Here is a 25266-nt window from a genome sequence, read left to right as displayed (position 1 = left end):
GTTCTCCTCAGATGGAATCACTGGACAATGGCGCGGAGGACCCGGAGAGAGCTGGCAGCCCACTGGGCCTGGGCCCGGAACTGCAAGGCTGCTCTGGGTCTGTGGCGCCGGCGGCTGGAGCAGCAGCGGGCAGAGGAGCAATGGGCCCAGGTGCAGGGCTGGAGACGGAAACATAATGCACTGCACCACTGGCACTCCTGCTGGCAGAGTGAGTCTGGGAATGGGCCAGGGGCACTGCAGGTGAGGAAAAGACCAGGATTGTACTTCCTTCAGCAGAGTTCAGGGATAGGACCTCCTACAGAGGCGATCCCAGGAGAAGTGACAGAGACTAGCTTGAAGATACAGGCTGGAGTTCCTGCTCTCCCATCCTCTGGATGTGTGAACCTCAAACAAGCTACTTCACTTTCTCCACATGTCTTAGTTATCTAGCACCACTGTAACAGAAATGTTACAAGTGGATGGCTTTAACAAATGGAAACTTCTCTCTAAATTTAAGAGGCTAGAAGTCAGAATTCAAGGTGCTAGCTTTAGGGAAAGGCTTTCTATCTGTGTCAGCTTTGGAGGAAAATCTTCATCTTCTTTCAACAACTGTGGGCTCGGCATTCCTTCAGATCTCTGTGTATCCTGACATCAGTCTTGCCCTGGGTCTAGGAGATTCTCAGCACAGGGCCTCTGGTTTCAAAAGGTCACTCTCTACTCCTAGCTCTTATTTCTTGGTGGTGGTAGGTTGCTCACTCTGCTCTACTCACCTGTTTAATCTCTGATAAATCTCAAAAGAGACAGACTCAAGATACGACTTAATCTTCTAGGTTGTAGCCTGCCTCAAGATAAAAAACAAACAAACCACAAAACCAACCCAAATCTCAAAATCATTGTTGCTGAGTTGGAACTGACTTACAACTGACCCTCCATTGAGTTTGCAGAGGCTCTAATTCACATGGGAGGAGAATGCCTATCTTTCACCCACACAGCTGCTGGTGGATTCAAATTGCCTGCCTGCTTTGGGTTGGTAGTGCAACTTCTTGCATAGAAGGTGACCACAGCTCCCTCCTCTTTAATGTAACTACCACTAATTCTGCCTCATTAACATCACAGAGGCTAGAACAATGGGGAATTACATCATATCACAGAATATTGGATGATTATATAAACTGAAAATCAGAGCCTAGTCAAGCTGACCTAGGGAGCTTGGTGACATTGTCCCCTTGGAGTTGCACTGCTGATCCAAAGGCCATGCCTCCCTGGCAATTAGAATCCACCAGCAGCTTCTCAGGAGAAAGATAGGGATTCACCCACCCCCACCCCTATGGTTTACAGCTGCTTTGGAAACCCAGTGGAGGGTCACCTATGAGGCAATTTCAACTCCACAGAAGTAAGTAAGTGAACGACATTAGCTGATTGGTCTGATCACCAATAAGGTACCTGTGATGGAAGCATCTTAACTTTGGACAGTTACAGTGGCCTCCTCTGGCCTCCTCTGGCCCCATTTGAGCAGAGGACAAAGGGTTGGTGAATAAGGGTTAGTGTGGAGCTCCCAGCAGCACTTCAGTGTCTCTGGTCACAGGGCAGCAGGTCTTGCATGAAAAGTACCAGGCGTGGACCCGAGTTCGCCTCCAGGGCCTAGGAAAGGCCATGCTCCAGGGCTGGCAGCAGGCCACAGCTCATCAGAGACAAAGGGTGACGAGGCCAGAGCGGCTCCTACTGCAGAGGTGAGTGGGTCTGGGGGTGGGAAAATAGCAAGCCAGTGAGGGACATCCCCACCCCTAGAAATGCTGGGAGACAGCCCAGGGGACAATAGGGTCATCTTTGCAGCTCTGTGGGAGGCTTAGGCGGGAGGTCTGGGGCCTAGGAAATGGGAAGGGAGAGGATGACAGGAAGGCCCAGCCCTGAAGTGGAGGGCCCTGACTTCTGCTTTGGGGAAAGGATGACAAACTCCCAGGCACAGCCTTTGACCCTAACCAGCCCCAAGATGCTGCTTCTTGGCCAGGTGGCCCTAAGGCTCCAGAAGATGCCAGTTCCCTTAAAAAGCAACCAGTTGCCCTTGAGTTGATGTCCTGGAGGTAGTGAAACCAAGGTGCTCCTGGGAGGCAAGGATGGTGAAACTCTGCCTCACAGGCTTTGGGCATATTGTTATGAGGGGCCAGTTCTTGGAAAAAGATGTCATACTTGGAAAGATGGAGAGTCAGTGTAAGAAAGGAAGACCTTCGACAAGATGGACTGACGCAATAACTAACAAAGGGCTTAAGGGTGTCAGAGACGGTGAGCATGGCACAGCTTTCTGGGTTCAGATCCATTATTCATAAGGTCACTATGAGTCACAGTTCAGTCAAGGGCGCATAACAACAACATGTGTGGAGGTAAACGTCTCTGTGTGTGTAGAACTCTGCTCCCTAGGCTGCAATGGTTGAGGTTTCAGAAGTAGATTGCCAGGCTTTCTTCCGAGGTGGCTCTGAGTGTACTTGAACCTCTAAATTTTCTGTTAGCAGTTGAATGTTTTAACCATTTGTACCATCCAGGAACCCCAGACTGTATGACTGAAATGGGCTAACCCATCTCCTCCAACCTCCCTGATAATAAAAGCTAGCTCGTACTACTGTAGTTATTGGTGGAAGAGCCAGCATAGGATGACTCTTTATTATTACAAAGAGAAAAGTGTGAAATGTTAAGTTGAATACTAAGATGTTCTAATAGAGGGTGTACATAAGTAACACATGTTTTGTGGTTGGACCATAGCCCCTTAATGTCAGTTTCTATGGGTACTGTGTGTGTTGTGTTTATAAAATACAATATGTATAGTTTATTAATGCACGTGCCAAAGTACCTCTGATGGTCTAGTCCTTACTGAGTTGAGCTGCTAACCCCAAGGCTGTCCTAATCCGCCAGTGACTCCACTGGAGAAAGGTGGACAGTCTCCTCCCTTGTGATTTACAGTCTCAGAAACCCAATGGAGGGCTGCTATGAATTGGAACTAACTCGACAGCTGTGTTGCTGTTGTTGTTGTTAGATGCCATCGAGTCAAGTATGACCCTGTAAACATCTGAACCCTGTTCTATCCTGCACCACTCTCACACTTCCTGACACACAAGAACCCATTGTGACAGTCACCATGTCAATCCACCTGGTCAAGGTTCTTCCTCTCCTTCGCAGACCCTCCACCCTTCCCAGCATCATGTCCTTCTCCAAGGAATAATCTCTCATAGCAACATGCCCAAAGTATATGAGGTGAAGCCTCATCATTCTCGCCTTGAAAAAAAACTCTGGCTGCACCCTCTCCAAGACATATTTGTTTGTTCTTTTGGCCATTCATGGGTTGTTCAGGGCTCTTCTCCAACACAACTGCCATGAGTTTGAGTTTTTTTTAAAGTAGAGGAAAAAAAGTGAAAACGTAGAGCACAGATGATGTTCCTTAAATGGTTCAGCTGCAGATTCACACATACTCATGGTGTGCATCAGGGCAGGGAACCACTGACCTCAGTGTAACTGACTGACGCCTGATCTTTCACATCTGAACAGCATGGACATTTGATTGGACCATCAGGGAGTGGGAGGCCAACTGCCCAGCCTCAGGGGGGCAGAAATGGAATTTAAGTCCACAGTTAACAATTCCCACTCCTCATGCTGATAGAAACTGAGCCTCACATTCCAAGACAGCAGCTTTTTGCATCAAGGCCCCTACGTTGGTGCTCTCACCTTGTTACACATCAGCCAGTACATATTTAAGGTGCAGGACTGTGTATGCAAAACCAGTTGGTCCTTGGTGGGGGATTAGAGAGTGTAGCTGGGTGACTGGGACTTCTGCCTATTCTCCAAGCATCTGCTGAACCCCACCTCCTGCTCCTATTTTCCAGCCATTTCCAGGCCTGGCAGGGGTTTGTGAGGGAGACTAGGGTACTCCAAACCCAGTGCCGAGTCTTCTGGGACAACCGAACAAGAAGGGTGCTGGGGGCTGCATTTGCTGTGTGGTGGGAAGCCCTGGTGGCTGTAGTCCAGACTCGGAAGCAATTTGTGGCCGGGGCTGCCATCTCCTGCTGGAGCAAGGTCAGGCTGCATGGTCGAGCGCACAAGAGGCTGAGACAGACCTGCACCCAGCAGGCGTATGTAGCATGGCGGAGGGCCCCTGGCCAGCACCAGGAGCCTCGACGGCAGGCAGAAGAGAAGACCCAGGCCTGGGCCAGGGTGGCCCTATGCTGGATGCTGTGGGTATATGAGTCCCACCTGCTCCAGGTCAGCCAAGTCCATGCTGCCCAAAAGCTGAGCACCCGGTGAGAACCCCAGGGCCTGGGATCTGTTTTCGGCAGGGTTGGAGGGTGTCCTGTGGCTGGGAGGCAAAGAGGAGAGAGGTGATTCGGATCATCGTGGTTAGCCTTGGGGCCACATCTCAACTCCACCCCTTTCTAACTATCAAGTTAGATGCCCTTCTTGAGAAAATCTCTAACTTCAACTGTCAAAGGGAGATACAACCTGCCTTGTAGGGCGACTAAGGGAGAGGAGTGAAAGATGTGTGAAAGCACCCCATTCAGGACCAAGAACACAGCAGGTGCTCAGTAAAGAGACCCTCTGGTGAGAGAGGGAGCTCTAGTGGCCTAGTGGCAAGGAGCTACACTGCCAACCCAAAGACACGTAGTTCAAATCCCCTTGCTGCGCCACAGGAGAAAGATGAACGATCAACTCCGGTGTGATGTACTAAAAATTCACTAGAGGTTCAACTATGAGTCAGTTCCGACTCAACAGCAGAAAACAAATACTGAAGTGAGAAAGAGCAGTGGTTGTGTAGTGCATAGCATGTTCCACAGCTAACCAATAGGTCCATGGTTTGAATCCACCAGCTGCTTCTTGGGAGAAAGATGGGCAGTCTCCTCCCATCAAGACTTTCCAACCTGGGAATCTTAATGAGAAAAGGTCACTATTCAGTCAAGATCGATTCAGTGGCACTGGTTTTCAGGGTTGGCACTGGCCTTCAATGAAGAAGCAGAGCTGGCAGGATGACCTTGCCAGTTGGGTGATAATTCACCCTCTCAGGCTCTCTTTGTGCCCCTTTTATCCCAGTTTCCCAGGAACAGAAGTAGAGAATGAGGGCCACCAGGCTGGTGCTTTGCCTACAGGCCCCCTTCACATCAGCACACTGGCAAGGGCGATGGAGGGCTCCTGGCAGGGCTCTCTATGTGACTCCCCCTCTCCCCCAGGGTCCTAGAGGCTTGGGCTGAGGCAGTGGCCCAGGCTCGTGCCCATCGAGTTGGTTTTGCCCAGCTCCAGCAGGCTGGGCCCACGCCCCGTCTTCAAACACACTGGGCCCAGGGGCAGGCACCACTCAGAGTGCAGCTGGAAACATGGGCTGAGGCCAAGGAGGCCAGCACCGTTCGTCCCAGATCTGAGGGTGACCTCAAGCTCTGTCCGATGCTGTCCAGCAGAGAGTATCTCCTGTTTCCAGTGAGCACCCCTGCCCAGTGGATGCAGGTGAGGTGGGGCCCAGAGCCTGTGGTGGTGGTGTGGTCAGGTACAATTGAGTCATATTGACCCTGTGTATGTAAGAGAAGGAAACAATGCTCAATTCTATCCCAGCCTCAGTTGTCTTTTATGTTTTAGCCCACTGCTGCAGGCTCTATGCCAATTCATCTCCTGTTGTTGTTGTTATGTGCTGTTAAGTCACTTGTGACTCATAGCGACCCTATGTACAACAGCCTGAACCCTGCTCTATCCTGAGTCAACTTCATTGGCTCTGACACACCTAACCCCAGTATTCCAGTCATTGAGTCAATCTATCTCATCAAGGGTCTTCCTCTCCTGCCCTGTCCCTCCACGCCCCCCAGCATGATGTCTCTTTCTGAGGACTGGTCCCTCCTTGTAATATGCCCAAAGTATGTCAGACAAAGTTTCAAATCCTTGTCTCCAAGAAGCAGCCTGATTTCACTCTCTCCAGGGCGAACCTGTTGGTTCTCTTAGCAGTCCATGGTATATTCAATACTCTTCTCCAGCACCACAGCTCAAAGGCATCAATTCTCCTTCTATCATCCCTAGTCACTATCCAGCTTTTTATTTCCTGACCGCCTACCAAGCGTGAGTGCTGGTGGCTTAGTGGTAAGGAGTTTCACTGCAAGCTCAAAGGCACATGGCTCAAGTCCACCAATTGTTCTGTGAGAGAAAGATAGGCAGTCTCCTTTCTACTTCCCCTGGAAACTCACTAGGGGATCAGCCATGGGTTGGCTCTGATTCACTTTTACTTAACAACCACTGAGCATGCTGTCCTTCTCTGGAGACTGGTCCTTCCTGATGACATGTCTACAGTACTTGCTCCAGGATGGCTTTGTTCCTCCTTCTGGCAGTCCCTGTATAACCAGCGTATTTTGTCAACACAATTCAGATGAATCTGTTCTCCTTCCTTCTTTTACTTTTTCCTTCTTTTGCATTGTTCAGGTTTAGAATGTCTATATATGAGATCAATGAAGATAGTGTGGCTTGGTGGCAAGAAGGGTGGGAGCAGCCTTAGAATCACCTCCAGGCTGGCAGACAGCCAATCCCAGGTTGTAATTCATCAGCATTTACTAATTGTCATGTGCCAGCCCACTGCAGGGCCTGACTGTGGAAAAGGGCATGTCAGATGACAGACACCCTACCAGGAGACCAACACCTGAACTCATTACATATATCACAGTGCCATCCAGGGTCAAGTCAGGAACACAGGGATAGTAGCAATTTTTATTTGTCAGCTTTTATGTTGTGGTTTGGGGTCTTCCCCCCCTCTTTTTTTTTAAAAATGTTTAAGTACTACATTTTCTTTTTTAATTTTTTTTAAAATTAGTTTAGGTTGGTTTAGAGATTTTTTTTTTTTAAATCAGAAAAATGAAACCTGCTCATTACAAGTAAGGGAGCCCTGGTGGCTTAGTGTAAGGAGTTGTGCTGCCAATGCAAAGGCAAGAGGTTTGAATCCATCAGCTGCTTGGAAAGATGGGTAGTTTTCACTTGGGCCATTAACTGCCTCTGAAAATCTGCTGGAGAGTCAGTTATGGGTTGGTTCCAACTCAACAGTACATAACAACAACACTATTACAGGGAAATCAGAAAAGAGAAAGTAAAAGCAAACCAAATATTCCTTCATGACATCTACTGAAAGACAGCTATCAATCCCTTTTTAGACCAGAAGTAGTTTGTTCTGACACCAGCAAACACTGTAGTACATAATCCAAAGCGAATTGCCCTGCTAACCCCAAAGCTGAGTGTGTCTGGGGATGTGGAGGAGAAAGATGGGTAGTCTCCTCCCATTTCTATCTGCAGCCTTGGAGATTAAAGGGGAGTGGTCACTCTGAGTCAGAACTGATTTGGTGGTGGTGAGTGAGGAGCCTCGTGGCCTTAGGAGGGGAGCAGCTGTAATAGACCCAGGCTAAAGGAATAACACAGCAAGGGGGGAAGGTGCTGTTAAACGTGGGACCAGTAATTAATTAATCAGTGTAACAAAACATGGTAAGTGGGAACTGAATGGAAAACTAGTTTATCCTGGATACTTTTGCTGACATCACATTGAAAAGTTGATAAATGAAACAAAACACATGCCAGTCAGGGGACAGGTCACTGAGGGAGAGAGAGCCTGTTGCCAGAAGCCCTGAAGGTCAGCCCTGCATTGTGTCATCCCCAGAGGAATGTTCTGACAAGGATAAACCTCGCCAAGAGTTCTGTTTGAGAATGCCAAAGCCAGAACTCACTCATAGCAAACGACTCGGACACAGCAGACTCACACCACGGGGTTTGCAACATGGAGTTTCTGACGCTGTGCCGCCATTCAGGCAAACTGCTTCCCCTTTCTCCTCTGGAGCAGCTGCCGAGATTAAAACCACCACTGCTTGAAAAGAAAACCTACCAACTGGGAACACAGATTTGGTAATACCATCTCAAACAAGCGTCTCATAACGAAAGTCTATAGAACACTTCTGGGCCTCCACAAGAAAAATTATAAAATGGGCAAAAGGCATAGATATCTTCCTCTGAAAGAGGAAGATGTTCGAATAGCAAACAGACACATGAAGAAATGTTCAAAATCACTGGCAATAAGAGAGATGTGAATCAAAACCACAATGAGGTACCATTTCACTAACAGTGGCAAAGTTGAACAGGACAGCAAGTAATAAACATTGGAGAGGATGTGGTGAGAAAAAAACCTCTCATACATTGTTGGTGGGATTGTAAAATGGTACAACCACTCTGGAAGGCAGTTTGGCACTTCCTCAAAAAGCTGAACATAGAAATTCCATATGACCCTGCTATTCCACTGCTTGGAATATACCCTGAGAAAATGATAAATGAGGCACAAACAGAGACTTATACACCAATGTTCATGGCAGCATTATTCACCATCGCAAGAACATGGAAACAGTCCAGATATCCAAACACAAAAGAATGGATTGAGAAAGTATGGTACATTCATACAATGGAATACTATGTGGCACACAGGAGAAATAGCTTTGTAAAATATTACCTAACTTGGGAGGGACTGGAGAGCATTATGCTGAGTGAACTAACTCAGTACCACAAGGATAAATATTGTATAAAACTGTTATTATAAAATGAGTTTAAGGATCCAAGAGGGGGGAAAGGGGGTGGAAGTAGAGGGATGAGAATGTGCAGGTGGAGAAGGGTGACTAATCATGGAGTTATACAATTTGATGGGTGGGAAGTGAGGGAAATTTGAAAAATCTATTCTGGAAAACAATGTATTTGAATTATGTAAATAAACATAATAATAAAAACAAAAAGAAACCTCAAAAAAGCCACCACCCTTTCAGTTAGCAAACAAATGCTTAACCCCTGGTCACCAGGAAGACTTTGAGAATGCCAGTTGTATAAGATTTTAGAAAAGTTTGTTTGCTTGTTTGTTTGTTTTTTAAAGGGGTCTTTTTCTTGCTTGCTTTTTAATTGTATCCAGCTTGACTCATAGCTGACCCCAGGGTGAATTTCTCGGTATATAAATGACATTTGTTCCTATTGCCAAGAAGGGTGATACAACTGAATGTGGAAATTACTGAACAATATCATTGATACCATATGCAAGCAAAATACTGCTGAAGATCATTTAAAAATGGATGGAAGAGTACATAGATTACATAGTTAGGGAATTGCCAGAAGTTCAAGCGGAATTTAGAAGAGGCCATGGCACCAGGGTTATCATTGCTTATGTCAGATGGGTCCTGGCTGAAAGTAAGGAATACCAGAAAAAAGTCTACTTGTACTTTATTGGCTATATAAAGCCGTTTGACAGTGTGGATCATGACAAGTTGTGGCTGACACTGAGAAGAATGGGACTCCCAGAGCACTTGATTGTGCTCATGAGGAACCTAGATCTAGACCAGGAGGCTGCTGTGCAGAGCAGGGGAGCACTGCATGGTTTGGAATTGGGAAGGGAGTACATCAAGGATATATTCTTTTGCCATACATATTCAATTTATATGCTGAGCAATTTATCCGAGAAGCTGGACTCTATGAAGAGGAATATGGCATCAAGATTGGAGGGAGACTCATCAACAACCTGCGTTATGCAGATGACACAACTTGCTTGCTGAGAGTGAGAATTTGAAGCAATTGCTGCAGAAGGTCAAGGATTGTAGTCTTCAATATGGATTGAAGCTCAACTTCAAGAAGATGAAGATTCTCACCACTGGGCCAACTAGCAGCACCATGAAAAGAGATTGAGGTTTTAACAAATACAGCTTGCTCAGATCCACAATCAACAATGTAACACCAGCGGTCAGGAAATCAAAAGATGAATTGCATTGGGAAAATCTGCTGTTAGGGACCCCTCCAGGGTGCTGAAAAGCAACAATGTCAATCTAGAGACTAAGGTATGCCTAATCCAGGCCATGGTCTTTGCAATTACTTACTATGCATCAGAGAGCTGGACAATGACTAAGGATAATGGAGAAGGACATCATGCTCAGAAGGGTGGAGGGATAACACAAGAGAGGAAGACCCTGGATGAGATGGATTGATACAGCGACTGGGGTGACGGGGGTTGGTGTGTCGGAACTAGTGAGCCTGGCTCAGGACAGGGAAGGGTTCAGTGCTGCTGCACATAGGGTCGCTATGTGTCTCCGGTGACTCAGAGGCACATAACAATAAATCACATCCAGAAGCAACTGCTCATCTTTCCCCTACAAGGCAGCTCATGCAGAGGCCCTGCCTTATGGTGAGTGGAGCAACTCCCTACAGACTACGCCACCATAAATTCAAGGCTGGTAACTAGGGTTCCTGTGTCTCCTCCTTTCAACCCATATGTACCCAAGTGCCCAGCCAGCTGCCACTTGGAGACTAGTGTGCAGGTGTTGCTCATTGTGGCACAGAGTCTCCATAGAGAGCCCTGGTCTGAACAGTCATAGCAGGAACCAGACTGCTCCCACACTGTGGGGACAGACAGCTGCTTCGCAGGGTCTCATGGGAAGTGCTCACCCAGCACCCAGCACAGAGGCACCTCTCCCATGAGAGGATGGAGAGGAACGGGCTGAGGTGCATGCTGCCAGCCATTCTCTGGGGCACTTAGTCTCCTTGAGGGACCTGGGGCACATGGAGGGTGCGATGCCATGGGAACCACCCCAAATGGTCAGGGGGATGGAGTCGTACCACCTCCCCCTGGCTCAGAAGTTCCTGATTTCCCTCCCTGGCTGTTCCCTCAGAGCCCAGGGCTCGGGCTGCCCAGGTCAGAGCAGCACCTCCACTTCATTGACCAGAGGGAGCCACCAGGAACGCCCTGGGCTCAGGGTAAGGAGGCCCTCCTTGTCTCCTTTTGGGAACAAGGTCTGAAGTGCAAGGAGAGGTTGTCCCCAGTCCCCAAAGCCCCTGGGTGAACCTGTCTTACATGCATTTGCTTTGCCTTCCCCATTCGCTTCTTCCTCTTGGCTGTTTCAGCCACACTGAGAAAGCAGTTTCCTCCTGCCGTTTGTGGCTCACCCTGTCACAGCACACGCCTAGGAGCATCTGTGCTGACTTGCCAGTTAACCTCTATGACTACTCCCCGTTCCAGATGACCCAGTACAGGATCTCAGGTGGCTCCCACCCTGCCAGCCTCCCCTCCATCGTGCTGTGCAGCTCTGGCTGCAGTGGCCTGTCTCCTGTCACTGGGCCCAGTGCTTGCCCCTTCAGACAACACCCAGCAGATCCCCTCTGGGAGCCGGCAGACACTGCAGCAGATCCCTCCAAGGCTCTGGAGAGGAGCGCCAGAGGCTGGGGTGAGAGTGGCTGTGGGCATGCCTGGGGGGGCGGCTATCTGAGTGAGGCAGCTGTGCACGAGCAGGGGAGGTCTGGCACAGGTGTTTGTGAGGTGTGGAATCTGAATGAAGCAGCCTTTCGGGGGGAGGGTAAAGACAATTGGAGTGGAGTGGAGGTATTCAAGGACAGCTGTGCATGGCTGGCTGTGTGGGATTTGGTTGAAGGAAGCTGTGTGTGTGTGAGAAGATAGAGCTTGGGGGCTTGTCTGAACCGGTGAGCTGGCTTCCTCTGGCCAGTGCATGCAGATAGTGCCTGGAGCAGCAGCTCTAGGGCAGTGTCTCTGAGGGAAAAAACACTGAGGCCTCTTTCTGCAGGACCAGGAACTCACAGCACTGGCACCTCGAGGCACTGCTTGGCCAGCTTCGGGACTCCCAGCAGGCCAAGTGCCTAGCAGCTGCGTGGCAGCAGTGGGTAGATGCTCTCAGGGAAGAGCAGCTAGCAGCAACCCTGGTAAGTGGAGACACCGGGGGCCTCAGAGCCTGGGGGCTCATCTCCCCATTCTAGCCATTTCTCAACCCTAACCTCTACAAAGTGTTTCTAAAGTATGGTCTTACAGACCTACAGTCTGAGATCTTTGGGCCAGGCCCAGGAATCTGCACTGTTAATGCTCTTCTTAAGTGACAGCGTCACCCTCCTGCCATCAGAAGGCTGCGAGCAGCCAGGGAGCTGGGTATGGGAACCAGCGGTGTACCCAGCCCCAGGCCTTCTATGTCCACTGCCCCCATAGCTCAGGCAGTGGCACCTGAGATGGGCCTGGAGGCTGTGGAGGCGGCGGGTCCTGCAGCTGTGGGTGGCTCAGCGCTTTCTGCGACAAGAAGACAGCTGGATCCTTTCCCAGGTACCACTAGCGTAGCCCTACCCTGCCAACCATTCCAGTACCACATGGGGACATGTCGTTGCAGGGCCTGTTCACCACACCCCAATCCATTGACATCCTGTCGATTCTAATTCAGAGCACCCAGTAAGACAGCAGACCCATTCACAGGGTAATCTGTACAAAGCCAGCGGCCACGTCTTCCTCACAAAGCAGCTGGTGGGTTGAAATCTCTGACCTTTTGGTTAGCAGCCAAACATTCAACCACTGTGCCACCAGGGCTTCTTCCCCATGATCTCTTTATTTCAGGGACGATCCATCTAGCCATAGGAAGCACAGCTGAGTTGGGAACCCTGGATTTGGCCCAGTGGCTTCCCACTCCCTGTCCTCCTTAGTAACCAGGCCCAGCTTGAGCCCACAGCGGCCATTCACCCTTGCTCCAGTACGGCCTGACCCTCAGCCCCTCATTTGCCCCTGCTTGGAGCGCAGCTTCCCCAGTCAGCAGTCAGATCTATTTTGAGCCTGTGAATTTGGCCTGGGGTGAGGGAGGGACCGCGCCAGCACCCTGGAGAGAGTGCCAGCACCCAGCACAGCTGTGACCCTTGCACAAACAGTGCAGACCCTGGGGGGAGGCCTGACACAAACAGCTCCCACCTCCCTTTCCAACTCTAGGCTTTTGAGAGGTGGCACCAGCACCTGACAGCCAGGGGCTGGAGAAGTGGAGCGAGCAGCAGCCTGGGACCTCCAAGGAGGCTAGGTCCTCCTCCGCCATCCCCACTCCTGGGAGCAGGCGGAAGACATTCAGAGCCTGCCATCAGGGGACTCAGAGCAGAGCAGAGGCCCAGCTGTGACTTGTTCCCATAAAGGCAAAAGCAGAAGTGAGCCAGCCTTCCCAGGGGAAGGAAATGTGGCCCACCCATCTGGGGAGTGCAGGCTGACATCCCATGACCTGGGGGCAAAGCTCTGAGAGACAATAAAGTGCCCTCCTGAGTCCTGGTGGCTTCTGTTCAGTCTCTGCTAAGGCTACCCACTCTCTGCCCAAGACTGGCCCTGGCCCGCCCCAGAGGAAGTGCTTCAGCCCCTCCATTGTGAACTTCTTCCCTGCCCTTGACAGGAATGGGAGCAGAAGTATCCTTCAAGGGTGTGTGTGTTAGAAGGTGGAGTTAAACACAAGGGTACAGACTGCCTTTAACCCTTTAGGGACATTTCCTTTCTTGAAGCACCAAGAGAACAGAGTTAACTTTTGGAGCCACACCTCTTCTGCAGACAGCAGCTCTTGCCCACATGCACTGTACCCATCCTGCACAGGCCCAAGCACAAGTTCATCTGGCGTCTCAGGCTGGCTCCAAGGGGCGGCCCTGGTCCATGGGCCCAGTTTGTAACAGTCAGCCACTTTCCTCAGGGAGGGTGATGTGCCCCCCATATGCAGGACAGTGGGGCCCCACGGGAACACCAGGTTCCTTGTGGGATGAACTCCAGTCCAGCCAGAGTCTGGAAGCCTCACACCATGCTAGCTGCCATCATCGTGGGGGTGGAGGACAGGCTCACCGCCAGAGGAGGACAGTGAAGGTTCCTGGGATGGTCAGGACTGGGAGGAGCAGGACAGACGGACTAAAGTAGCCCCAGTTAGGGATGCCGGGTCACAGTCTGCCTGTCACTCCGGAACAGGACTGTTGAGCAGCTCAAACGTGTCTTCCACCACCTTCCACAGGCAGTTGTCTAGCGGAAACTCATTGTCCACCAGGTTGACAAGGAAGTAGTTGTCATGGATGTACTGGATAATCATGCGGGACGGGGATTCTTCATCGTATAGTTTACCCCACTGCTCGATCCACAGGGCGAAGGCCTCATCCTGCAAGCAGGCAAGGCCAACAGGTGGCCCATAGGTCAGGGCCCCATCCATGCTCCACGCCCAAGGTTTTCCTGAGATATCTCCAGAAATAGAATAAGGGGTGTCACCAGGGCCACCCCACTCCCACTCAGAAATAAACATGGTGAATAAACAATCTGAGACAGCTAGGCCTGGAGGTGTGTCCTCCAGCTACATACTCAGCAAAGACTCGGCAATATTGCCACCCTGGAACCTTGCTCCCAGCACCTTTACCTTCCAGAACATGAAGCTGACAGGGTCCACCACTGTGGGCTGGATGATCTCGCGCCCAGGGAAAATGCCCCAAGTAACTGCATTGGGCTGTAGCTCGGGGGCATTGGTGATGTTTTGACCCTGAGGATGGGATGGGTGAAGCGTAAGAGCACACAACTGTTCTTTTTATTGCTGAAGAATCTAAATTCACTCGGGTCCTCTTAACCTTTTTTTTAAAAAAAAAAAAGCTGGCCATCCTCTGGGTAGCTCGTTCCTCACTGGGCATCCAGTGGTCGCCACTTGCTTACTCTCCTCGGTTCCTCCAGCCCAGCCCACTGTCAGGGCTCTGTCTTCTACTTGGACTCCTCAGAGCACGACGCCTCCTAACTTGCTTCCCTGTTTCCCGTCTTAGTGCACAGTGATCTCCTCACAATATGGCACTAAGCCATTCCACTACTAGAGAAATGCTCCCTGTTGCCTTTGGGTGAAAACTCAGTTCTGAACAGGACAGTCAAGATCCCTGAGGGCCTGGCCTCTGCTTTCCCACGGCAGTTTCCCCCATTGGTCCAGCAGTCTGGTGCCTTGGCATCCATCTGTCCTTTCCCTGGACTGCCCTCTCCTCTCTGGCCAACTCCTCTCCTTCCTCAGCACCCAGGCCACACATGACTCCAAGAAGCTAACTCCAGGTTACATGTCCCTCCTCTGGCATGCAAAACCAAACTTTCTTTTCCTACATGTACGGATTCAAAATTGTTTGTATCCCTTCCAGGTGGGAGCTTTCGCAGGGTAGGGCCTGGTTTTGTCTCTATCTCTGTCTAGCATGAAGCCTGCCGTGGGCCAGGTCTTAGTGACTGCTAAGGACAGAAATAGAAGTGGGTGACCTGCACCGTGTGGGCTCTGGAGCTGGCCTACCTTCACGTCAACAATGTGGTAATTGACCCGGAGCTCGTATCTCTTCAGCACCTGGAGCAGCGCTTCCACGGTCTCTCGGGATGTAAAGAACTCTAAATAGGCCTGTGGAGGGGACAAACACTTGTCACAGCAACCCAGTGTCCCTCCAGCACCTTCTATCTGCTGCCAGGCATGCTGTGTGCTCCACACGCTAGGCAGATGCCTGCTCCCAGTTGTCCCAGAGAAGGGCTCAGACACAGATGGTAGGACATCTAGAATATTGTGACTAGCAAGGCCGCACGCACATGGATCAAATCAGAAGCTGTGAGTGGTAAATACACAAGAACACAGGGCAGAGGAATGTGAGGTTCTCAGCTTAGACAGGTCCGAGGAGTGCCTGCCTGCTACCTGTACTCTCATCACAGAAAATCTAGGGAGAGACCACTGTGGGAGCTGTGCATAAGGCCTGGTGTGAAAAGCTAAGGAAACAAGCATTCCACATTCCATCCTCCCATCACTGCATAAGTGACAGGGAGGGTTGCTTAAACACCAGCTGCCAGGGGTTAGGCTGGGGATCCTCCTGATTCACCGACCGGGCTGTGATGCTCATACTACTGCAGGGTAGGCACTATGACCGCCATTCTAAATACGAGGAAATCAGGTTCACAGAAGTTGCACAACCTGCCGCATTGACAGTAAATAGCAGGGCTGGTACTCATTCCCAAAACCCCTTGGCTTTAGTTCAGAATGTAATTTCAACTCTGGTAGCCCTAGGAGGGGAGGGGAGTGTCAGCTCAGAAGACTGAACACACCTCCATGCAGTGAAACTCCTTTGTGCTCTTCCCACTTTGCTCAGCATGCTGCATGCTTTGCTACAGTTCATCTCCAGGACAGGATAAAGTATATCCCCATTTTACAGATGAGACAACTGAGGAAAACAGATTCATCCTAGAGAGGGTTAAACCAGGCTGCTCCTTGGAGGCAAGGATTCTGGGGCTTCATCTGACATACTTTGGACATGTTGCAAGGAGGGGCCGGTCTTTGGAGAGGGACATCATGCTTGGTAGGGTGGAGGGACAGCGCAGGAGGGGAAGGCCCTCTATGAGGTGGATTGATTCAGTGACTGGGGTAATCGGGATGGGTGTGTCAGAGGCAGTGCGGTTGGCACAGGATAGAGCAGGGTTTAGGGCTGTTGTACATATAGGGTTGCTATGAGTCACAAGCGACTTGACGGCACATAACAACAACAATCCAGCATCACACAGGTAGTAAATGGCAGAGCTCAAATCTGAACCTGGGTCTGAGCTCCTGTGTACTCTCATCCACTGCTGTTCAGAACAAAGTGCCTGAGGACAGAAAGGCTTTCTCTCTCCCTGACCCTATGGAGAGCCCCTGGGTGCTGGTCACACACCCCCTGCCACACCTTCTGGAATACGTAGCCTCCGCTGGGGCCCCAGCCCACGATGGGGTCGGAGGACGGCTTCCCATTGATGTTGGGCTGGGAGTTGATGGTGAGGATGCCCTGTCTGTTGACTCGTAGCAGCTCATCCTTCATCAGGCTGGTCTCGGCCGCCAAGGGCTCATCATTCCAGGGCAGACAAGTCACCTAGGAGAGGGCAAACTAACCAGGGCAGCGATCACATCTGGCCCCCTAGACGTCTTTCTCTCAGTCCTCAAAGCCTCCCACCTCCCCTGGATGACTGGGAGACATTTGCACTGACTTCTATGATCGAGACCCTGGCAGGCATCCCCAGGTGCTAGTTTCCAAACTCACCCAACCCTTCTATGCCCAAGTGCCACATGTGAAAAGTGACAAGGAGGGTGCGGGGCTCAGCAGGCAAGTCACAGCCCCCAGGTGGAGCTCAAGGCTGGAGACAGGCTGTGGTGTGTAACTGGGTTCCAGGTTCCAGGCCTGCGCACTCACCTTGCAACCGTTCTGGTTTGGCTCTCCCGACAGATAGTGGGCAAAGACTTCAAAGACGCTTTCTTCACTGGTCAGCTCCTCCCCCCACATCTTGAGCAGCTCGTCTTTTGGGGACTTGCTTTTCAAGTAGAACAGGTAGTAATCCTTCAGCTCTCCAAAGGCTGGAGAGGAGGAATTGCCCCTGGAGGGGATGACACCTCAGGTCAAAGGGCAACCCTTGGTCCTAGGGGACAGTTACCACATATATACACAAGGCAACCATGCCATCCCCTCGAGGGCTCACGCAAAGCATGCAGACTCCTCTGTCCCTGCCTTTGGAGCAGAAGGTCGGGGGTGGGGGGGGCTCACCAGCGGCCATTCGGGAACTCGTCCCACTCCTGGGTGCGGTAGATGTAACTCTTTGGTCTGGAGGCCCAGAAGATGGGACGCACATCTTCCTCCCGGCGCTTGGGATGAGCACTGATGGCCCAGGGTAGGGGACGCCTAGGTGAGAAGGGAGACTACACATAAGGGACCAGTTACAGGGAGCAGGAAATTGGCCTAGGGGGGCACAGTTCTTGGCTGCCAACCAAAAGTTTGCTAATTCAAACCCACCAGGTACAATTCTACTCTGCCTACAGAGTGACTGAGTCAGACTTGACTCAGTGGCAGTAGGTTTGGTTTCAGCAAAGCAGAAAGAAGGGAAGACCCAGTCAACTTGGGTTCTTTGGTCTGACTTGTAAACCTTAACCCACACATGAAGTCCTCACCTAGACCACGCTCGCCAGCACTGCCAAGGCACAGCTCTATTCGTGACTCCCCTGCCCACCTTTCCACCTTGGCTTCCTGGTTTGAACACAGGGGCACTGCCTCAGCCTCAGCCTCACCTGGGGTCCTCAATCCACATGCCCAGGCGCTTCAGAACCTCGATGGTGGCTACCTCCCGGTTGAGAGTATAGAAGTGGAGGCCTGGCGCCAGGCCACTTGCCAGGAGCTTCTGGCACAGGTCCACAGCCAGTTCGATGCCGTAGTTGCGGATGGCAGCATCATTGTCTTTGATGGGCTCCACCACATCCCTGATTTCCTGCGGCACCTCTAGCTTGGACAGCTTCACGAGCTGCTGAAGGGAGTAGTAGCCCTGTCCAAACAGGAGGGGAGGTGGGTGACATCTCCCAGCGTATCTCTTACCATCTGTTCATCCTTCTCCACGTCTCCTGGACAACGGCAGTGCGGTGTGGAGTGACCCAGGAGAGCTGTGCTCTGTTCCTCGAGTTGGTTGAGTTGTGCTGTTTGCCCCAGTCTCTGTTGCATACACAGCACTTGCAGTTCTGCCATCTGTCTGAACCAGTCCTTTGAACTCTTAGGTATACTCAATAATAACAGCACTCACTGGTAACCCCCCTAACCCAGGAGTTCTCAAGCCTCGCTAATAATCAGAATCACCTGCAAAACTTTATATACACTTCAGATCTACTAAATTAAACCATTCAGGGGCAGATTTGGCAAACTACTTTTTGAACAAGCTTATAAGGTGATTCTGATGATCAAATTTGGGATGGTTTTAACCTTTTCATCAGAATGAGTGAGTTAGAATCTCATGCTACTTGTTGGTAGATCAGAGTAGAATGATCCCCTCCCACACACCGCTGGGTATTTTGAAGGAGAAATGAGATGTAACCAAAATGGGGTGGCAAGATGGCACTGGAGCGAAATATAGTGAGCATCACAGAAAAACTTCAGCATGAACTCGGAACTGGGTGCCAGAGACCTGGCTGTGTAGGACAGTGGTAGGGAAGGGGAGGTGTCTATCAGCCCTCCTGGGACCCTCACCTGAATAGGAAAGATTCCGGGGAGGATAGGGCAGGTGATGCCTATCTCGGTGCAAGCCTTAACAAAGTGGAAGAATGTGTCAGCCTCAAAGAAAAGCTGGGTGATGATGAAGTCGGCTCCTGCAGATACCTTCTCCTTCAAGTACTTCAGGTCTGCCTCGAAGCTCCCTGCCTCGGGGTGGCCTTTGGGGTAACCTGCCAACAGGGATGACAGTAGGGAGAGGCTGGCCTCTACCTGCTCAAAGTGATGAAGAGGCCAAAGAGTCGGAAACAGGGAGGCCTCTCTCAGGCTTCCGGGTCACACCTCCCAACCCTCAGTGTGGACATGGCTAGAACCCTGAGTGGCTGCCTGTCCACTGGTTAATGAGCTCCTCACCCCAGAGGTGGCCCTCAGTGGGGACCTAGCTTCAGCTGCTCTCCCAGAGGGTGGGGAGTGGCTCACCATTCCCCACACTGTCCTGTCTCATTTTCCTTGCAGACAGCCAGGCAAATCAGGACTCTACCATGGAGAGATGAAATTCTATACTCACTCCTTACTGGTCAGGCTACACATGATCTGTTTTGGATCTAAGACATAAGATTAAACTGTTGCTTTTAATGAAAACTACTCATGCATCCAAAACAGTGAAAAGTTAGACACATGTTATACAAGGAAGGACTGAAGTAGAGCTGTTTTGCTTAAAGAACCAACAAAATATGATAACAATCACCCTCTATGACGGGAAAAGGATTCAACGTAGTCGAATTCCTTATTACTTGGATTCTGTTCCTCCTGACAGCAGAACCAGGTTGTTCTGGAAAGCCGTCTAAAAGGGAAATGAGCAGCCCCACAAAACAATGAACTCCTTAAGGCCACAATAATGGGGTAGCTAAGAGATCATCTTGCAGGGTATCAAAGATGAGGCTCTGGACTGGGAGTTTGGATTAAACATTCACTAAGGCCCTTCTAGGGAGCTCTGGTGGCTTAGTGGTAAAAGAGTTGCACTGCCAACCCAAAGGCTGGCAGGTCGAATCCACTGGCTCCGCAAGAGAAAGGTGAGCAGTCCCCTCCTGTGCAATTTACTGTCTCTGGACAATTTACTCACTGGAGGATCAGCTCTGAGTTGGTTCCAGCACGATGGTTCACAACAACAAGGTCATGCCAGCTCTATGAGGGCACTCGGGGTTCACTGCTCACGTGAAGGCCACGCCTCTCCGGTAGTTTGAATCCCCCAGCAGCTCTGAGGGAGAGCAAGATTGGCAATCTCCTCCCATGTGATTGATAAGCTTCTAAAACTCTGCTGGAAATCCAGCTATAATTCACTTGCAACCAGATAGCAATAAGACAGTTTGAACTCTAAGCTCTATCGCCCCTCTCTAAGCAACTGAACTGACTAGTGGCCCGACTTGGGCAGGGCAAGGCAGAGTCAGGCTAACTGTAGGCCTTCATGACACGACAGAGTGTCCTCCTGGCTTCCTCAGCCTGACCCAGGGCAGGACCCCATGCCAGGGAGGGGCAGCATGAGATCTGGGCCGCTGGCAGCCAAGCACAGCCTGCTGTGCTATGATAAGGGAGTTACAATCTTAAATCCTACGTCATCAAAAACGGATATGAAGAAGTGCTTCAGTGGGTAAGGGGAGGGATCAGATATCAGACTTACACACTTTAAGTAACAAAGCTATTTTTCCGAAAGGAATTTCAGAAACAGAGGCCTTCAAGAGCTGATACTGTGTAACGACAAAGCCTAAATGTCATCAAACAAATCTAGCATTTGATTACATATGGATTTTTGCTCAATTTACTATATTCTTTTGCTACCTCCCCCAGCTTAGTGCTTCTTATCCCATGAGCTCCTTTATCTCACACTGGAGCCAGTAGAAGCACACACAGTTCTGAGTTCCCAGCCATCATCATCTCCACTGGTGACTGGGGCAGCAGGACACAGTCCTAATTAACACACAGTCCCCAGTTAACGGACTGCCTCATAGCAGTATAAACAACAGACCTTTGAACAGTAGGAAAGGCCCATTGTTCCCAGTGCTTCTAACAATTTTCACCTAAGGAAGCATCTTGTTGATAGAGGAGAGTGACATTTATGTGGGGACAGTGGATAAAGCCTAAATAGTCACTCACCTACTGCATGTGAGACATTTCCCTGAAGCTGTACTGTTCATTTTGTCAAGGCATACACTTTGATATGTTGTTGTGTGCTGTCGAGTCGCTTGCGACTCATAGCGACCCTATGTACAATAGCCCTAAACTCTGCTCTGTCCTGTGCCAATCGCACTGTCTCTGACACTCCCATTCCGATTATCCCAGTCACTGAATCAATCCACCTCATAGAGGACCTTCCCCTCCTGTGCTGTCCTTCCACCCTCCCAAGCATGATGTCCTTCTCCAAGGACCGGTCTCTCCTCACAATATGTCCAAAGTATGTTAGAGCCTCAGAATCCTTGGCTCCAAGGAGCCACCCGGTTTAACCTTTTCCAGGACAAATCTGTTTGTTTTCCTACTGTTTCATAATCTAGCCATGCTTTTTAAATCTTATTTCCCCCCAAAACAACTGAAAAACCTAGCATTCCAAGAAAAGGCAGATGAATCAGAGGCTTTTGGTGTGCTCGATACACAGTGCCTAACTGTGCCTTCATCCTGTTTGAGAAGCTGAAGGTCCAAACCTTAGTTGAGGAAGTGGGAAGGGGAGAAGGCAGGCCAACCTACCACGTTCTCTCTGGCTACACCAGTGGAACTAGAGTTGGGCCAATCATATTTTCTCTCCCAGGAGTCTGGAACTGATAGTGAGGTCTGTCAGTGAGTCTGGACTAATGGCGAGAATGGACACTGTGTACTTTTTAGGGGATGTTGGCTGTTGGGTGCCCAGAACACCACAGACATCAACTCTCTGGTAATAAAGCAGGAAGCATCTGGGAAGTGGAAGACAGAACTGGTTGCCTCTGTGGCTTTGCGAACATGAAGGATGGCCTCGGTTTGCTTCCTGGTTCTCAGTTCCAGAACCTAGTGAGGTTTCATGCTATTTCCTGTTAGCGGCTTCTGAGCTTTCTTGTCTCTTGGAATTGGGTAAAATTTATTGTTGTTGTTGTTTTAAAGCAAAATAGGGCTAGAAAGGAGATTAAGAGCATGAAGGCACAGAAAATCAAATACCCGGGGGCGGGGGGTGTAGAGTTGGGAGGGCAGAGGATAATACAACAAGGGTGAGGACATTAACTCCGGTCTGCACCTCCCTCATCCAGCACAAGCTCAAGTCCTTGGGGCACCTGATATCCCAGCTGAATAGTGGTGGTGGCTCTCTGTGTCTCTGCTCAGAGCTGGGCAGTGTGACCCCTTCTGTGACCTTTACTGGGACACCGGAAACGCACCTGCCACACAGATGTCAAAGTAGTCACCAAACTCGCTTCGGATATGCTTCACCAGGTCTGCGGCATAGTTAAAGCCTCCTTCCTCCTCTTCCCACTCGTCACCTACGGGGTCTGCAAGGTGGGTGGAGGTCACGGTCACTGGAACTTGTCCTACCTCTTTAGGCCTTTTTTCACTTCTAATAGCCTTTCTGTTCCTTGTACCTGCCCCTCCACCAGCACTGTGAGCTCCTTGAGAGCAGAGGCCTCGTATGATTTAAGCTTCATCTCCTTTCCAGCACAGCACTTGGTAACTGGAAAGCAGCCCCTGTACTGCACTTACTAAGTGCTGATTCTGTGCTGGCTGCTGTGCATGGAGTGACCAGGGATTAGCTGCCTGCCTCATTTTGCCAGCAAGATTTGAAATTCCTTTCTTCCTTCAACCTGAGTGTGTCCAGGAAAACTATACCCAATGCTCCTGTTCCTCTCCCACTCTCTTGGAGCTCTTGTTTCCTGGGAGAATTCTATCCAGCTCAAGCAAGGAAAAATGGCCTTTAGTGGGAAGCATCAGATCATCCTGTTCACCCAGCAGGCTCCCTCTTCCCACGTCTGAATTCTCTGAATGACAACATAATTGGCTATTCTCACACTTGGGACAAAGGCCAGTACTACACTTGCTGATTGGGCCACAACTGGGGTACAGCCAGAAATCAGTGAAGTCATATGTGGCCAGGGAAGGTTACCCAGCCCTGGGTACATTTCTAACTGAAGCCCTGACTGTGTCAGAGGTGGCTATCTGTGTGGTGCCCATAGCCGACTCACAACCCACAATGCCTCAGGATGGGACCCTGAGCATGATCAGGGTGGAGTCGCGTGGAAACTAAAGACCACCTTAGCAACAGAACAGGCCATCAGGCAGTAAGAACCCAGGTGGGGCGGGGGTGGAAGGAGTGCTGGCCCCACACCTCCCCTCAAAGCCAAGATATTCTTCAGTCCCAGCTGCTTGGCCCTGTGCAAATGGCCTGTGATCTCCTCCCGGCTCTGACGACAACAAGTCATGTGCAAGATGGTTTCCAGGCCACAGTAGTTCACAGCGGTGCTGGCGATCATCATGGAGGAAGTCTCCTTGTCGGAGCCGGGGTCCCCAGCTGGGTGCCAGGTCACATCGATGAAGAGGGGGCCACCAGCCCCCATCCGGTCAAACCTGTAGGGAATGTCTTTCTGAAGAGGGGTTTCTGGGGAAGCAGCACCCTTCACCCTGTCTGGGAGCTGGAGACACACAACATGCACATTGGAGGGAGTCAAACCAGCTTGCATTCGTGTCATGGCTTCGCTACTTAGGAGCTGTGTGATCTTCAGTGAATCACTTAACCTCTCTGAGCCTGTATCTTCTCCTTGATAAAATATCACAGCTATCAATACCTAATTCATATCATAGTAAGAGAAGTCTCTGAATGATGTAAACAGTTAAGTACTCAACTACTAGTAGAAAGATTGGTAGTTCAACCTTATCCAAAGATACCTTGGGGGGAAAAGGCCTGGTGGTCTGCTTCCAATAGAGTGCAGTCTTGTAAACCCTGTATCGTTCTATTCTGGACACAGGGTTGCCATGAGTCAGAATGGACTAATAACAACTACTACTACTTCACAGTAACACTAAGAATAGTGTGACTGATGGAAGCACAAACAACCTAGACCAGTCCCTGGTACTGAGCATTCAGCGAGTACAAACTGCTGCTATGAGGATGATTACTGCTACTATGGACATAATATGACAATATCACCATTTAATGTGATAGTAGCGCTTCACAGATGGGTGAATTAAGACACCTCAGTAATCAAAGGTGAGAGAAATCCTCTGAGTAGGGAAAAGAGCCTCATTCTAGGAACTGGATAAAGGAAGGTCACAGCCCCAGGTTTTCTCTGTCGCAAGGCAGCTGCAATCATGTGTGGCCATGGCCACTGTCCCTAAGCTACACTAAAACCCCACAGACAGATGGACTTGTGGGTTACTGACTACAACATGACATCTTTAAATGTCCTTGTACCTTTAAAACTCCAAACCCTGGGGAGACACATGAGATGTACAAATGGTAAAAGGCATCTGAGGGAAACTGCAGTGCGGACGTCATCCAGCTGGCCGTCCTCAAACCCAATAGGCCTAATCCAAATCCTTAACTCACTGCAAACATTCTCTAAGTAGCTGCTTTGTGATTTCCCTAACTCCAGACCCCAGTTCCTCCAGAGACGAATTTGAGAGCATAAGCAATTTTCACTACTGGATTTTTCAAAAGGGTGTGTCTGAAAAATTCCCGATACTGTGACAGACTTGCGTGGGAGAAAGATGGGCTGTCTCTTCCCATAAAGAATTACAGGCTTTGAAACCGATGGAGAGAGTTGCTTTGAGTTAGAAAGGACTCGAGAACACTGGATTTGGGTGAAAGACTCAAGATGATCTTTCCCACCTTCTCCAACTGCCTTTCTTGGCAGAGCTGCTGAGGGGGCGGACAGCTCACCTCCCCCCCACTGACCGGACTCACCTGGAGATAAGATTGGCAGCACCCTCAGCAGTCCTGGGAGGGAAGAACTCCAGAGAGAACCACTTGTCTCCCGACTCTATCCTCCGCCTCATCTTCTCCCGGAGCCTGTCGTGCCACTCCGGGTCCAGGCCAGGTGTGGAACATCTTGAATTGTCCTTGGAGCTCTCACTGCCGCTATTGCTGCTCTCCGAGTGGGGGCTGGGGCTGGGGCCACTGTTCCCTTGGGCCTCGTTCACCATGGCCTGGTTCCTGCTGCACGGGGTGGGGTGGGGGCAAGGGTGTCACAGCAGCCAGGCAGCCAAGCCCTAGGCATGCTTCGGCACCAGAGTGGTAGGTTCCAGTTAGTGACACAGGAAGAAGGCCGGCTGGAGAAGGGAAAGCTGACATGGCCCCTACCCAGGTCCTCCGAGTTCCTCTGCTACAAATGTCACTCAGAGCTTTGCCCTCCATCTCTGCCTGGCTTCATGCATAGCAGCCCCCACCCGGCACGGGAACATGCTCCTTCAGCCCACAGGGCCTCGGTGACAACTACCTGATGGAGGGTGGCACCGAAAACCTCCCACTGCCAGCCTCCCAGGCCGGCATTCTTGGGAAGCTGCAGTGCCTGGCCGGGAAGGTCCTGGCCTTTGGTT

The 25266-nt window shown here is 50.5% G+C and overlaps 2 protein-coding genes across 2 annotated transcripts; one reads left to right on the top strand and one right to left on the bottom strand.

Annotated features, from left to right (window-relative positions):
• Nucleotides 1–27: 27 nt before the first annotated feature.
• LOC102856298 lies at nucleotides 28–13625 on the top strand. The gene is made up of 8 exons (XM_006885895.1): nucleotides 28–208; nucleotides 1565–1709; nucleotides 3849–4262; nucleotides 5184–5454; nucleotides 11000–11274; nucleotides 11559–11694; nucleotides 11972–12082; nucleotides 13488–13625. Exons 1-8 carry the CDS (start codon nucleotides 28–30, stop codon nucleotides 13623–13625), a joined length of 1671 nt encoding a protein of 556 aa, XP_006885957.1.
• An 87-nt stretch (nucleotides 13626–13712) lies between these two features.
• On the bottom strand, nucleotides 13713–24894 carry MTHFR (methylenetetrahydrofolate reductase (NAD(P)H)). The gene is made up of 11 exons (XM_006885894.1): nucleotides 24635–24894; nucleotides 23060–23298; nucleotides 22119–22229; nucleotides 18766–18959; nucleotides 17823–18073; nucleotides 17305–17439; nucleotides 16957–17137; nucleotides 16456–16638; nucleotides 15054–15155; nucleotides 14163–14282; nucleotides 13713–13910 (listed from the first exon to the last, which is right to left on the bottom strand). Exons 1-11 carry the CDS (start codon nucleotides 24871–24873, stop codon nucleotides 13713–13715), a joined length of 1953 nt encoding a protein of 650 aa, XP_006885956.1. The 5' UTR covers nucleotides 24874–24894.
• Between the last annotated feature and the right edge of the window lie 372 nt (nucleotides 24895–25266).

This window comes from Elephantulus edwardii, unplaced genomic scaffold (assembly GCF_000299155.1).
Source record: "Elephantulus edwardii isolate Elephantulus edwardi_28Jun2011 unplaced genomic scaffold, EleEdw1.0 scaffold00045, whole genome shotgun sequence".
Lineage (NCBI taxonomy): Eukaryota > Metazoa > Chordata > Mammalia > Macroscelidea > Macroscelididae > Elephantulus > Elephantulus edwardii.
The sequence above is the reverse complement of the archived record's forward strand: the minus strand, read 5'-3'. Positions and strand labels throughout refer to the sequence as shown.

What these genes read in the sequence shown, in the direction of transcription:
- LOC102856298 (XM_006885895.1), top strand. Translation starts at nt 28, where the DNA reads ATGGCGCGGAGGACCCGGAGAGAGCTGGCAGCCCACTGGGCCTGGGCC. An exon ending in GAGCGGCTCCTACTGCAGAG is followed by an intron (nt 1,710 to 3,848) that starts GTGAGTGGGTCT and finishes CCTATTTTCCAG; the next exon opens with CCATTTCCAGGCCTGGCAGG. An exon ending in GCCCAAAAGCTGAGCACCCG is followed by an intron (nt 4,263 to 5,183) that starts GTGAGAACCCCA and finishes CCTCTCCCCCAG; the next exon opens with GGTCCTAGAGGCTTGGGCTG.
- MTHFR (XM_006885894.1), bottom strand. Translation starts at nt 24,873, where the DNA reads ATGGTGAACGAGGCCCAAGGGAACAGTGGCCCCAGCCCCAGCCCCCAC. An exon ending in CTTTGACATCTGTGTGGCAG is followed by an intron (nt 18,960 to 22,118) that starts GTGCGTTTCCGG and finishes CCCTGTTGGCAG; the next exon opens with GTTACCCCAAAGGCCACCCC. An exon ending in GAGTTCCCGAATGGCCGCTG is followed by an intron (nt 17,138 to 17,304) that starts GTGAGCCCCCCC and finishes CATCCCCTCCAG; the next exon opens with GGGCAATTCCTCCTCTCCAG.